General features: G+C 32.2%; 1 protein-coding gene across 1 annotated transcript; it reads left to right on the top strand.

Moving 5' to 3' along the window:
- The first annotated feature begins 2,144 nt into the window (after nt 1-2,144).
- On the top strand, nt 2,145-11,912 carry LOC127714744 (uncharacterized). Its single transcript, XM_052220794.1, has 2 exons — nt 2,145-2,230; nt 6,867-11,912. The coding sequence occupies exon 2, from the start codon at nt 6,870-6,872 to the stop codon at nt 8,811-8,813; it is 1,944 nt and encodes a 647-aa protein (XP_052076754.1). The 5' UTR covers nt 2,145-2,230; nt 6,867-6,869; the 3' UTR covers nt 8,814-11,912.
- The last annotated feature ends 2,773 nt before the right edge of the window (nt 11,913-14,685 follow it).

Raw genomic sequence — 14,685 nt, 5'->3', positions numbered from 1 at the left:
GACCATATGAGTATTTGGACTGCAATCGTACGGTCTGGACAGTATACGAACTTTTTCAAACTACGCATACGGTCGGACTGTACGCGTACGGTCTGCCTAATTTTAAGATGTTGGTCAAGTTTATTAGATACAAATGTATATTACAGATCAATATAACTGAAATCTCTTATTAATTTAAAAAGTTTAATTGTAAATGAAATAAAAACTTAATATTTTAACTATTTAAAAAAGTCACGTTAATTTAATCTGTTAAGCTCCTGTATTTAGCATGTCAGTAATACATGAGATTAATAATGCGCACTGAAATTGAAGTTATCGGAAGTAAACATAATGTTGGAACAAAAGATTTTAAAATATTTAGGAACTTTACTACAAAAACCGTCAAAGATACTAGACAAATCCTATAAAAAAATCCGTCGAAACTACAATGAGAAAATATAATAAAAACGTGTCGAAAACTAATGCAAAGAATGAAGAAGGTAGCTTTGTTATTCTAATAATATCAGTTGTTCATATGATCTTTCCCGATTATTGTGTAGGGTTGATGATATTTCACTTTATTCATCTAATTGTAATTACATTAGTTTGTAAATTAAATAAAAGATTTTGATAAATGTTTGTCTAAAATTAACCCATATAGTCCAAATACATATATGGTCCAGTTCGTCCTAGACCGTATGAGTATACTTATATGGTCCGACCGTACGTATGCTCGGACCGTACGCGTACGGTCCAAATACTCATATGGTCTGGAACATATACAACAACAAACGACAACTACTGTATAACAGGCTCCCGACTTGGGACAGGCACAAACAGAATACGGCGGGGTTCAACATATTTGCGGTCACCAAAGCCTCCTTCCATGAATGGAGAGTTGTCTTGGCACTCATACCACATTTTCTTATTTATATTGAGAAAGGTTTTTCATTAGAACCATACAAATCACAGACAACAAAAAAAAAAAAAAAAAACCCAAAAAAAACAAAACAAACAAAAGACACAAATCTAATACAAATCAAGGAATACTAGCAGTTACTGAATGCAATGCTAGTTGAAATACAAACATTTAGTAAAGGTTTCAAATATTTGTGGTTTCGAAGTCCCTGACTTAAGGTAGATCATCGGTATATATTTTTTGAGATAGAATTTTCTTATACTTTGCCAAAATGAAGATTTTACTATGCTTTTTTCAAAAATATAATAAAAAGTATGGGTCACCGTGCTATTTTTCAAGCTATGAGTCGTTGAAACTTGCCTAAATCTGGTTAGATTGTTCATGAAAAAACTCATTTGTATGCATAAAAAGAAATCTATGAGATAGAATTTTGAAATAAATTGTGAGAAGATAGGTTTTATAACATGTTTTAAGAAAATAAAAAGAAAAAATGGTGTCACCGAACTTGTTTTCTTGCTAAAAGTAAAAATTAAAAATTTCCCTATCAAGCCAGTGTAATTTTTTACTAAAAGAGTTATCTCCCCTTAAATGGCTTAGTTGAAAAAAATGATTCCAAAACACAAAATTTAATATTTGTTGGAATATTTTGAATAATACAATAAATCACCAAGTTTTCTTTAAATGAATAAACAGTGTGACAAATAAATTGCAAATATGTCTCCTAATTTGCAGATTTGGGCAAATAACTAGACCGATTGTGTACTGCGATTGTACAATCCAAGATGGCGGTATACCATGAATCTACCTTAATAATTTACCATATATACAAATATTGTCTTCATTAGCTCAGCAACGTCACTACAGACACGGACATAGCAACCGAGTTGGGATATATAAACACCGCAAGATGCGGCCAAATCACCGTCGAAACAAACATCGTCTCATGTTAAACTGTAGTATTTTAATCTAGGAAAGGACAGTTACTACCGTTTGTAGTTGATTTATCTAATAAACGTTCCTTTGTGTAAAATTAGGCAATACATTTAGAAAGTTCTTGATTATTTAATGAAAAATATCATGTAGATAACGGTTACTGTTGTTGATTTTATCAATTGAATTGAATATAAATCGATGGCCGATAGATTGAACTAAATGCGAAAGTCGTATATGGAAATAGAATGTCAAATAAAATTGTTTTCAAATCATGGCCGTTCATGGGCTGTCGTATATGACATTCTGTTTATAGTCTGCAACTATGACTACGAAAAGTCTAAAACGGAGAGCTAAGTTCCCAACAGGACAGGCATTTTATCATCAAGCTTCCAGTAAAACGTGAGTTTATGTACATATTTTGTTTATTTTGTTAGACAGTTTAGAATTAAACCATTTAGTTCAAGCGTTACTTGATCAATCACTGTAAATGACAGAATTTCAGTGGAAAAGTGATAAACATTCGTTCTCATTATTTACGAAAATTCCACTCTAAGCTAAGTGCAACGAGTTGCATTATTTATTCCTGACCAAGCAGACATTGTTATTATTATTACCTTAATGCATCAATGATATAGATCAATTTATCTATCAAAAACATTAGGCGGAAGAAATATAAATTTATGCATAACACTTGAACCGTGTTAACTGTATGGCACGGTATCAGAGTCAAAACACCTGTGTTGATTTAACACATATTTTTGCATGAATTTTATTCTATATAAACATTGATACATAAATGATGTCGCATACATATTTACTCATGAATAAAGATGCTGCAATAAGACACATTGTTTTATTATATAATAAACGAATGCAGGTACTGTTGAATTAATAACTATATACTTATTTTTTGTAAGTGAATAATATTTATCGATAGACTATTTTCATATTACCGACTTTTGACTCCAGAGTATAAATTTTGTCGACAGGTTAGCTACTCTGTGATAACCCATTATGGTACTCGGTCAAATAAGAGCAACTTAAAAAATTCAAATAAAAATGGCATTGAGCTGTTCATTGTGCCCTTTGTTTAATAAAAGTTTATGTTGATAACAAGTGGCTAGTAACTTCTATTTCATAAATAGTCTTTGGTTTTTCTTTTGTGTTTTTTTTATGTCTACTTAAAATCAAATAAGTATTAACAGGATAAAGAGCTTATAAAACAAATAGTGCACATTTTATTGATAAAGCAGGGCAAAAGATCAGGGCACGCAAGTTTTAATAACACAATATCCGTAATTTTCATGTAATTACCGAAGTCTTTGCTACTTGGCTGTTGATACCCCCCGGGGATTAACAGTCCACCACCAGAGGTAGCGACCCAGTGGTTCTAATTTTTATGCACCAGATGCACATTTCGAAATGTCAACTTTATTTCTGTTAAAAATAGCGAGTACACTGTTGAAATAGTTGATCTATAAAGCTATCTTTAGAATTGCAGAAACGAAATTGAAACTGGGTAACATTATATCTATTTTGTCATATTGCGTAAACGCTTTGTTTTTTATTACTTCAAAACCATTAGGTTTTTATGCTATAAGGTAATTATAACAAATTTTCATGGGATCGGTCAGGAAGACATAATTTCTTTGTTTCCTTCTGTCGAGATAAATCCTAAATGGTTTGTAAATTTCCCTTTTTAGTGCGATATCGATAAAAAACTTTACTTCCTGAAAAAATATTATAAAACATCAGGTGACAACAAGATTTGTTTGTCATAAGTCTAAAGTAATCTCAATCTGAATGTGGAAAAATTTAACAATATTATCTTATTTGCGACTGGTTTGGGGTTCATTTTAAAATTATAATATAGTTTCCCTTTTCGAAAGGCATAAGTAGGTGAGACATTTAGTACTCGCGTATTATTTTTTTTAATATAATTTTCGATAATGTGAAACGTATTACACCATTTTGTCAAGACACAGCGAACGTACAGGAGCTATGACTACTCCTGTACGTTTTGCCGCGGTATAGCCATTTTGCGCTGATGCGTCGTAAGACAATCGCAAATCAATCAATCAATAATGCTGTACCTAAAAAAACACGCTTTTTATGATACAAATTTGAAAATATGACTCATTTCTTGTCCTTGGCGTAAATGAAAAGATTTAGCTTTAAGGATTATGTACCCTTGTGTTGATTCAATGCTAAACATATGGACATTTTATAGAAAATCCACACCCTTTCCCCTTGTACTCTAATACTTGAAAACTCGGTGCTTGATAGATAGAGAATTATTGCATGCAGTGCTAGCAATGATTTCCTTAAAATACGTTTATAAATTAGGATTTTGGTTAAAACAAATATAAAAATGGACCAATTCAAGTACACCTTCTAGGGTGCGCTCGACTTTAATGAATCAGCACGAGGTTTTGGGGAATGTAAAGGTTATTTAGGACTTTTTGTAAAATATAAACGCTAGCATATAATGGACAAACAAGTGAGTAATCTATGTTTAAAATTTTATAACGAAAATCTCTGTATTAAAGTCTGTGGATTTTCTACAAAAATCCTGGTTTTATTTGCCACAAAATCCATATTTTCCATTAAATGCATATAAAAATAAATAATAATGTTTTGCACGTAGTTTCCCTTTGGTATATGTACAGAATGGCCCGTCGCTATTATTCATTATTTTTGCTGTTTTGATACTATTGCAGTTTTGAAATTTCGTAATTCACATGGCTACAGAAGGGGTCATAAACCTTAAACTTTTAAACACATATCTGATATTGTTACTGCTATTTTTAACAATTCAATCAACAAAGCTAAGGGTAAATTCGTGGTTTACAAATATTTGTTTGCTATTGAAATTAAAGGTATGGTAAATTTTTAATCATACTATACTTTTGTTATGGTACAGAAAGAAAACTGTACATGAAAAAACAAGTTCCTTGATATATTGTTATTTGGGATAAACAAAAGGAATATTGAAAATTGAAGAAAAAACCTTTTTATTGATCAACAATGGCAAAATCGTTGACTACCCCTATCACTAAATAATTAAAAATTACAAGGTAAGGTACACTGTAACCCATTTCGGTTTTTAATTATTAATTTGTGGACTAGATACAGTCATTTACATTTTGTGTTTTAAGCAAATGAGAAAAACTATCTTTATTTGTTATTGGTAAAATACATCATATGTAAACATCCTGTTTGTTAACTTATAACTTTTGGATTTATAAAGCTTTGAACTTTGAAATTAACTTTATTCATTGGACAAACTTCGACTTTAACTTAATTCGGAAGTACTTGAATCAAAATCTATATATACAGTATACATAATTAGGATTTTGAAATCATAATGATTGTAAGTTTCTCATTTGTTTATTTGTAAAAATAAAATTCATTTATGATAATTGTTGGTTTCGTTCTTTTCTATGACGCTTAACAAATTGAATCTTAAAACAATATACAGATAAATGTTATTTTTTCCAATGTGCCTTTTCAATCTAACTTCAAAATTGAAAAAAAAACATCTGACAAGCATAAATCTAGTAATAATGTGCAGTCTTTGATGTCATCGACGAGAAAAACGAGGACGATATTGGGCCCAACAAATCAAATATATCTACTAGTACTTCTATCTGTGATACAGATATATCATGATAATAATCAACCAAACCAAGATGGTATTCGTTTATTAAAAAAAGCTTCATAAATTTCGTGTTTTCGAAGCACTTTTCTATATTTACCTTCAAATTGTAAGCTCATGCCTTAAGATTTGAAAACCGAGGATATAGAAATGCATAGATACATTATGATATGTAAGACATAAAGGGACTGAAAAAGGGAAGCCAATTTTATTTCACCAAATGCATATTTAGAGAAACAATGTCTTTTTAACATGTTTAACGCTATGCGTGATGGAAAAACATTCTTTTATTTCAAAAGATTTCATAAGTTTTAAATCATTTTATTACTGCAAATTTCATAAAAACAATATATATCTTTTCAAGTCAGTACCTAAGTACTACGCTTATAGGCTGATGACACTCATGGGCATTTTCAGTCTATAACCGGAGGTATCATCAGAGTGAAAATAATAACAAAATAATCCATTAATACAGCAACATTTGTACATCTCGACAAAAAAGTTTGTTCATTGATGCTGGATACAACAATGCAAACAACACTTGGTTTTGATGGAAAGCAGATGCCTCAGTCAAACAACTATTCGCTACCCCTTTTTCTTATTAAAAACACCGTTTACAATCAGAAGAGTGGAGTGAGAACGCTCTACGGAATACCACTGGAGAATTTGAGATTATGAAACATAAAACGCAAGCAAACTATAGAGTAAAGGATTTATGACACCATCGAAAACTGCAATACCAACCTCTCTTAGACATTTGTTTTAAGAACTACCACCATGACAAAAACCAGAAAAACCACAAAGAGTTATATTAACTTGACATGGGAACACGACTGGCCAACTATTTACAAAAAAATAAGAAAACTCACGAAAACAGAAAGTTGAACTTGAACTAAACCACAAGAAAAAATGTAAGCAACAGGCATTCTTAGTATAAAAATAAGAATACAAAGTATGATTGCCAATGAGAAAACAATCGTCAGAGTTCAAATGACGTGGCTGTAAGCAGTTATAGGCTACCCCATGATCTATTGCAATGAGCAAAACCCACACCATACAGTGAGTGAGCTATTAAATAAGAAATCTGATGGCTTTATGTAGAAATTTTTATGTTAAAAGTCATGTTCTATTGCATGAATATATGTATTCATTTTGGGGCAACATGAATAGATAAAACAGGTTCAAAAGTCCCTAGATTGCTTTCCCACTTCTTATTTTCTGAAAAAAGATCTTTAAATCTATTTATTACAGACATGAATTTTGAAACGAACGACATCTGTGAATAGTTAAGAACTAATTCGTTCTGAAACAGTAAACTGACATGGATCAGTGTAAAAATGAATGCTCCTGATTATCATTAATTTAGTTTTGTTTCAGATAATGCAGTGTCAACCATGTCGTGAACAGGGTCAATATGCATCTGCAGAATTGTGGTGCGACGAATGTGAGGAAGCGCTATGTAATAGCTGTAAATCACTACACATGTCATTCAAAGTTAGCAGATATCACAACGTGTCAAAATTGCCGCCACTCGCCGTAGAAGAACCATCTTCTGGTACAGAGAATGAAGTTGTTGATGTCGGAAAAAACATGTGGGCTATGTGTGATGAACATCACGATAAATCTTTAGAATATTTTTGTATTAAACACAAAAAGCCTTGCTGCATTCTTTGTAAAAGACAATACCATATAGATTGTTGCGACGTTGAGAAAGTTGATGACGTAGCGGACGACACCAAACTGGCAACTACCATAGTAGACCTCTTATTGGGAATCGAAGAACGCAAAAGCCGTCTAACTAAAGTTGTAGATAATGAGAGGTCAAATCTTAAAGGTTTAGAAATTATCAAAGATAGTTGTATTGAAGAGCTAAAGAATACAAGATCTGCCATTAATAAACATCTAGATTTATTGCAAAATGTCATCGAGCAAGAAATAAACAAAGAATACGGAAATGAAACAAGGGAAATAAACAAAAGAATAACAAGTCTCACTGCCAGACAAAAATATGTGACGAACCAACACAAAATTATAGTAAATACAAAACAATCTGATATGTCTTTAGGGCAAAAATATTTAAAAATTATACGTCTGAAACACATGGAAGATGGGTATCCCGAAAGTGATGAGACCTATCCAGTTTGCAGTCTACAAGGTATCGCTAATTACAAACTGTCGTACGAAAAGACTAGTGATAGTATAACTGTAGAGCGCATCCTACGCACTTTTCAGGGGAAAGACAGCGGTATGTTAAAATATCAGGGAGATAAAATTGAAGATGGATTAGAATCGGGTTCCTCTATAATTGAACTAGAACCAAACCACTCAAAAGATTCTTATTTTGAATTTTATCCGTCAGTCTTAGAATTACCATTAACTTCTTCCGTTGAAGGTACTAAATCTTCGGTGCCTATGACATGTACTACTACTTTGCCAGTAGAATTGCCACATACATCAGCTGTTACATGTTCGTCGTCATTCCCTGTTACACACACAACGCATATCTCGTGCAAGGCTTCTACTGCAGATGGTTCATTATTCGAATTCTATCTTATGAAATCGTTTTTTGTTGAGAAAAACAATAAAAATATTTCTATTAATGATGCAAAATGGATGCCGAACAAAGACGACATAGCTATTGTTGAAAAGTCAAATCCTAGGTGTATGATCTACCGCAGAAATGGCCAGAAAAGGGGTCAAATTAAGCTTATTGGTGTACCACAATGCATAGCTATTATAGATGACAATTGCGTAGGTCTAACTCTTATGTGTAAGCAAAAAGTGTGCGTGATAGACACAGATAGATGGCAGATCCTAAATACCATTCTTGTTTATGATTATTGCGAAGGATTAGTCTTTTATGAAAACAATCTAATAGCTAACTGCGGAAATAAAGGGTTGACTTATATTAACAGTTCTGGAAAAATAGTCAAACACAATATTGATATTAAAGGGGAATTGTACTTTCATATCGATAACAAGGGAAATCTTTATTCTGCTAAAATGAAAGATGAAAGCATTCATGTTTACAATCTAAGAAACAATAAAAGATTTATATACAATTTTATCGGTGTAAATAATCCGACAGGGCTGACGACCGACAGAGACAATAATTTATTTGTTGCATGTCATAACAATGACACCATTTTTGTGAAACCGTCTATTCACTCACATTCCAGCGTAGTATTAGGGAGATCAGATGGCATTGACCGACCTTGGAGTATAGACTACTACCATGAAAACGATGAACTTTTGGTAGTGAATAACGCTGCACATTCCATATTCATATTCAGGAAAAGGAGGAAAGTTTGTTATGCCAAATAATGATAGTATCGCTCTATTTTACTGTGTGTTAATAGTTAATTTAAGTATTTCGTTGAACTCCAGGGTCAAACGGGTAAACCCAATTTCTCCTCTGTGTCCCTCAGAGGGTAAACATTGAACTAGTGAAACTTAAACATTGTTCCTGATACCCTGTTCACAAGCATGCTAGATTCAAATCCGATATTATGAAATCCGATGTATGTCTTGATTTATCATATCAGAATTGAATACCAGTTTGCGTTTACATGTGGCTCTGTAATGTATACTTGTCATTCTAGATTTAATGCCACATTCTAGTGAAATGAGTTTTCATGCAAGCACGTGATTTTCTAGCGCAGAAAACAGTAATCAAAATGGATCCGCACTGATATGTTCTTGATCAGAAAATGACTGTTTTCAAACGTCTTTTTATTCTACACACATATCGGATGTTAATTTAAATCGGATTTCAAATTATTCAGCTCAAATAGTTTGACTCCAGATTCATAAAAACACATTTAATCCTTAAACCTATATTGTTGTCAAATCGGATTCTGATTTGTCGTGTGAACGGGGTATAGATACAATCGTTTAAAATTTTGGAACAATTTTACTTGTGCCCTTAAAATCAAATGTAATCCATCGCTATACATGATCATACATTGTTTTTGTTGACATTTTGATACCACAACATTTTCAAATGCCATATTTCTTTGTAAAAAGAATAGTTTCACAAATGTTCACACATAGCTTCTAACGTTTCTAAATGTTTTACTTCCATGGCATGCATCTGTTTGGGTTTGAGCGTTTCTTATGAAAGTAAATCCGCACGATATGTATTATGTGTCATTATATGAATTTTAAGTCATTTACATTTATTTGTAATCGCTAAGAAACATGAAAAGCTCGTTTTCCTCTATATCTAAAGCTCGTATAATTGCATTTTATATTTTCTTACGATCTACATATTATCTCAAAGGTCAAAGTAACCCTTCAGGACTATCACCACGCACGGACGATAACGTGTATGCTGCATGTAGTCAAAATTTTTATGAAGCAGTCACTCCATTCACCAGCCATGATGGTACTAGAAAGCGTATATGCCATTGAAAGACCAACGATGATTGATTATGATCAAAAAAATGATGAACTACTTATAGTGAACAACAATGCGCGTTAAATATTCTTATTAAAGAAAAAATCGGAAAGTGTGTGATACAAAATACGGTATCCTTACATAACGTTTAATGTGTATTGTTAGGTATGTGGCTAAATGAAATATCACTGTCTGTGTACTGTTTTTTTTTCGAGGACCTTACACGTTTATATATGCAATTTGTTACTGGTTTTTATCAAATTTATTTTCAGTGACTTTATTTTTGATAGCCGTGAGACTATTTGTAGATAATTGTCTTATTGTTAATCGTTATGCATATTTGTAGGACACATAAGACGACTTTATATTTTGTATTGCAATGTTTAAATTCATATAAGTGCCATACAATACTATACACATTATCTCATGAACAATGTACTCTCTTCTTGATGTTTATGGTTAAGTGTAGTTAATGAAAGCGGATACATGAAATATTGCGTAGTTATAGGCTTTACAAGAGTTTTTGGTCGTTAGTAATAACGAATCCCAGATAGCAGCCTTTCTGAATTCTTTTCAGGAATTGTGCTTGAGCTTTTTCTATAAAAATGGGAATCGTAGATACAAATTTCTTGTTTTGGGTTACAATAATTCATATTTTGTGCAGAACCAAACTGAATCTGCCAGAAAATATACTGAAGATAATATTATCAAAATGCTGGACTTTTTGATCGACAATATGTTTGTTGAGTTTGGAGGATTGATATTTAAACAGACAGTCGGTATTCCAATGGTTACTAATTGTGCACCTCTACTGGCCGATTTTTTTTGTACTCGTATGAAGCAGAATTCATTCAGAACCTTCTAAAAGACAAAAATAAAAAAGCACCTTGGGAAATTCTTTAATTTTACTTTCAGATATATTGATGATGTCCTATCATTGATAACCCATATTTCAGCAAATACTTACATCTCATATATCCCAGTGAACTTGAAATTAAGGATACTACTGATACTAGAAGGACTGCTTCATACCTTGATCTTTTCCTCAATATTGACACAGATGGACGATTTCACACGAAAATCTATGATAAACGGGAACTTCCCAATTACCAATTTCCCATTTCTTAGCAGTAACATGCCCGCTGCCCCTTCGTATGGTGTTTACATATCTCAGTTGATACGTTATGATCGTGCATGTTCACACTGTATGGACTTCATATACAGGAGTGTGCTCCTAACGCAGAAACTGCTCCAACAAAGTTATGAGGAGGACAGATTAAAAATGACAATCCGTAGATTTAATGGACACCATCACGAATTGGTTAATTCATACGATGTGTCTTTGTCCAAACTAACAAAGGACATTTTTACCACGTGTTAGATTGTGGTTTGCCATTACGTCGTCTGATCTTTTAAATACCGAACGTGACTTATTCCCGGTTGTGACTGTTTTGCTGAGTGTTAATTCGCATTGCTATAAGACGTGTCACGGTATTTTTCTATCCAAAATCCATGTATTTAGTTTTGATGTTATATTTGTTATTCTCATCGGATTTTGTCAAATGTCTTATCGTTTGTAGTTGTAAGTCTTATTTTTTTCTGTTCTATTCGTGTGCTACGGTATATATAATTAAACACCCAGATCATTTATAAGATTTTAGTTTGGGTCAACTAAATTTATACGATGTATTTGGTTTACAGTTTGATTTAGAAGAAATACCGACATAGCTTGATAATACAAATAATTATCTAATTACTACCACAATTGTATATTAATAAGTATTGTAATTTTCATTGTTTTTAATACATGTTATATCAGTATTACAAACCAAATCTTTAACTCTATCCTATTTTTTGGATAGAAATTTGTATGTGACGTCACATTGTGCGTCGATCTCTTCGGCTAACATATAATACGTTGTTCGGCTGTGCTTTTTTTATGTGCTGATTTAGGTTGTTTTACGTATTCGTTTTTATTCTGTAGTTAGTCACCACTTCGGTGTTAACATGTATATCTATTATAGTCATTTTTATAAATTTACTGTTTGCAAAAGTATGAATTATTCTAAATACTAAGGATTTTCTTATCCCAGGCATATAACCTTAGCCGTAATTGGCACAACGTTTTGGAACTTTTGGTCCTCAATGCTCATCAACTTTGTACTTGTTTTGGCTTGCGAACGTTTTTGATCTGAGCGTCACTGATGGGTCTTATGTAGACGAAACGCGCGTCTGGCGTATACCATTATAAGCCTGGTACCTTTTGATAGCTTTTATTTGTGTGTGTCTCTGTCCTGTATGTTATCCCATTTTTTTTGTATTGTAGTCCTGTCATGTAATCTTGTCATTTTAATGTTATATTTAACATTGCCATAAAAGCAGGAGGTTTGGCTAGCCACAACACTAGGTTCAACCCACCATTTTTTCTTAAAATGTCCTGTACCAAGTCAGGAAAATGGCCATTGTTATATTATAGTTCGTTTCTGTGTGTGTTGCATTTTAGTGTTGTGTTTCTGTTGTGTCGTTGTTCTCCTCTTATATTTGACGTGTTTCCCTCAGTTTAAGTTTGTAACCCATATTTGTTCTTTTCTCAATCGATTTATGAATTTCGAATAGCGGTATACCACTGTTGCCTTTATTTTGCATCAATTTTTTTCCGAAAACACGAAGACGTCATCAATGTCATCGAATAAGTGTTTGAAATTGTTCCTTTCTATCGGTCATGGTTATGTCCTATGCAGTTTGATTTCATTACTTTTGTAATACTTAGTATTTGATAGATTAGAGTATTTTTGCATGTAATAAGCATTATTATGTCATTTTGTATAATATCTTAAAGGACGGGTGTGGACAAATATCTATGGAATGGAAATTAACAACCAAAGTTAACAAACAACTTTTAGTTGTTACCATATTATCTTCAACAATGGAAAAGCATCATTAACATATTGCTAGACATTTAATAAATGAATTCATTGAAGATATTGAATATCTGACGTCAGTTGCTAGACCTCGTTTAAACTATTGCAATTTTACTAATAGCTAATTTCAAAATACAATAGTAACGTAACTTGTGCTATGACGATGCATAACCAAACTAATCATTTTCCTACAGTCTCCTACCAAGTCATGGTTTCTTCTTTTATTGTCTGTTTCTGCAATCACATTTGACACTTTATAGCTTTTTCTAAGATCACAATTCACACATTTTTCCTTAATATTTTACAACTTCGCTTTATTTCATAAAATCGCTTTGACATTATATTTTGGCAGTTTTGACCTTGTAATGTATTCATTTTCTCTGAGTGCACGTCCTTGAAGAAATGGTTGTTGGTAGTTGATATGGTATGTTGTACTGTCCAATACTATTGGCAAGTCCGTCCAAAAATACTATTACATTTTCCGTGTAGATGTTTTTGTAAAATATAAATGCAATATTTGCGAAATTTTTTCTTTTATGACTATATACCTAAATGGTAGAACACTTCCTATTCGTAAAACATATTGCATCTTGATCAATATTACATTCCGTACTTTCTCATTAAAAATTTGTACGCATTAGGAAGGTTGCGAGTAAACCGATATTTGCACGCAAGATGAAAAATGAAAAATAAAGGCAAATTTGACATCACATCCTTACTGCAGGAATCAAAAGGTGCAGGAATTGGACTAAGTGATGCTGAAATATAAGGTACTTTATTCTTAAAGGGTGATTGTACTGATATTTAGGATTCCCCTTGCATATATCATGTTTTGTTGTTCGATTGTTTAGGATATTCTTTAATTCGTTTTTAACTAATTTTCCGAATTTAATGCGTTTTGCTCTTATCCATACGCTATAAAATAACACTAGTTTATATATGCTGTCCCTCTATTTTTATTGTTTTCAAGGTTGGAGAATTAGAACATTTTTATAATGCACAACTGCATGCATCATATGTCTATTTACTGCACTTTTTGTATCTGTTAATGGTTTGAATGTTCGATCACTCAGCTATTCAGATATTTAAAATTTTAATCCCTTGGTAGCTTTTATTTCTTCAAGTCCATACAATACTGAAGTAGATTTTAAATGCACGTGCTATAAGACACCAAATGCAATTCACGAAGTCCTGCATGATGTTCTATAAATTCGAAAGGTTTTCCGTATTTTTTAAAAAATGTAAGCGTCTGTAAACGACTAGAATCCGTAGCTCAATAATTTCCTTGTAAACAGCAAAACTTTATTAAGGATATCGTTTGAACTGCTGATAAAAATCCTTCTTATTTAAATTTGTTATTGAAAAATACTTAATTTCACTTTTACTTCCATTGCCAAACCAGTCATAATATAAGCAATAATCTAATTTATGTTATAAAAAATCGTATTAATTTTAAACAGCTTGACTCATTTCCAAAGCTATAAATCATACTCCTCTAAAGGTTGCAATTCTGTGAATACAGACAATGCAATTTCCCATAGGAACTCCCTTTGCGGCTAAAACTGACACTTTTACTATGAAGTTTCGTGAAAAATATTATCCCAGAACGGAAAGTTTATATGCACTACTATTTTATTCAAAGGTCAAAATATAGGGCTGTGCGGCATATTTTCAACATTTATATGCCCTGAACTTCTAAGAGTTTAAACTTATACTAAAATTCTATACTACCCTTACCTCCATTTTTTGACCTCCTAAGAATTAAAATTTAGCCGCTACCATGTTTATCTATACTGGTTACATTCCCAAGTGATGTCTCTATGAGATGAAACACAGAGATCATCAATGGGAACCAGTACGTTAACAAATTAACATA

Source organism: Mytilus californianus, unplaced genomic scaffold, assembly GCF_021869535.1.
Source record: "Mytilus californianus isolate M0D057914Y unplaced genomic scaffold, xbMytCali1.0.p SCAF_9, whole genome shotgun sequence".
Lineage (NCBI taxonomy): Eukaryota > Metazoa > Mollusca > Bivalvia > Mytilida > Mytilidae > Mytilus > Mytilus californianus.
Note: the sequence above shows the minus strand (reverse complement) of the source record. Positions and strands in the feature narration are given on the sequence as shown.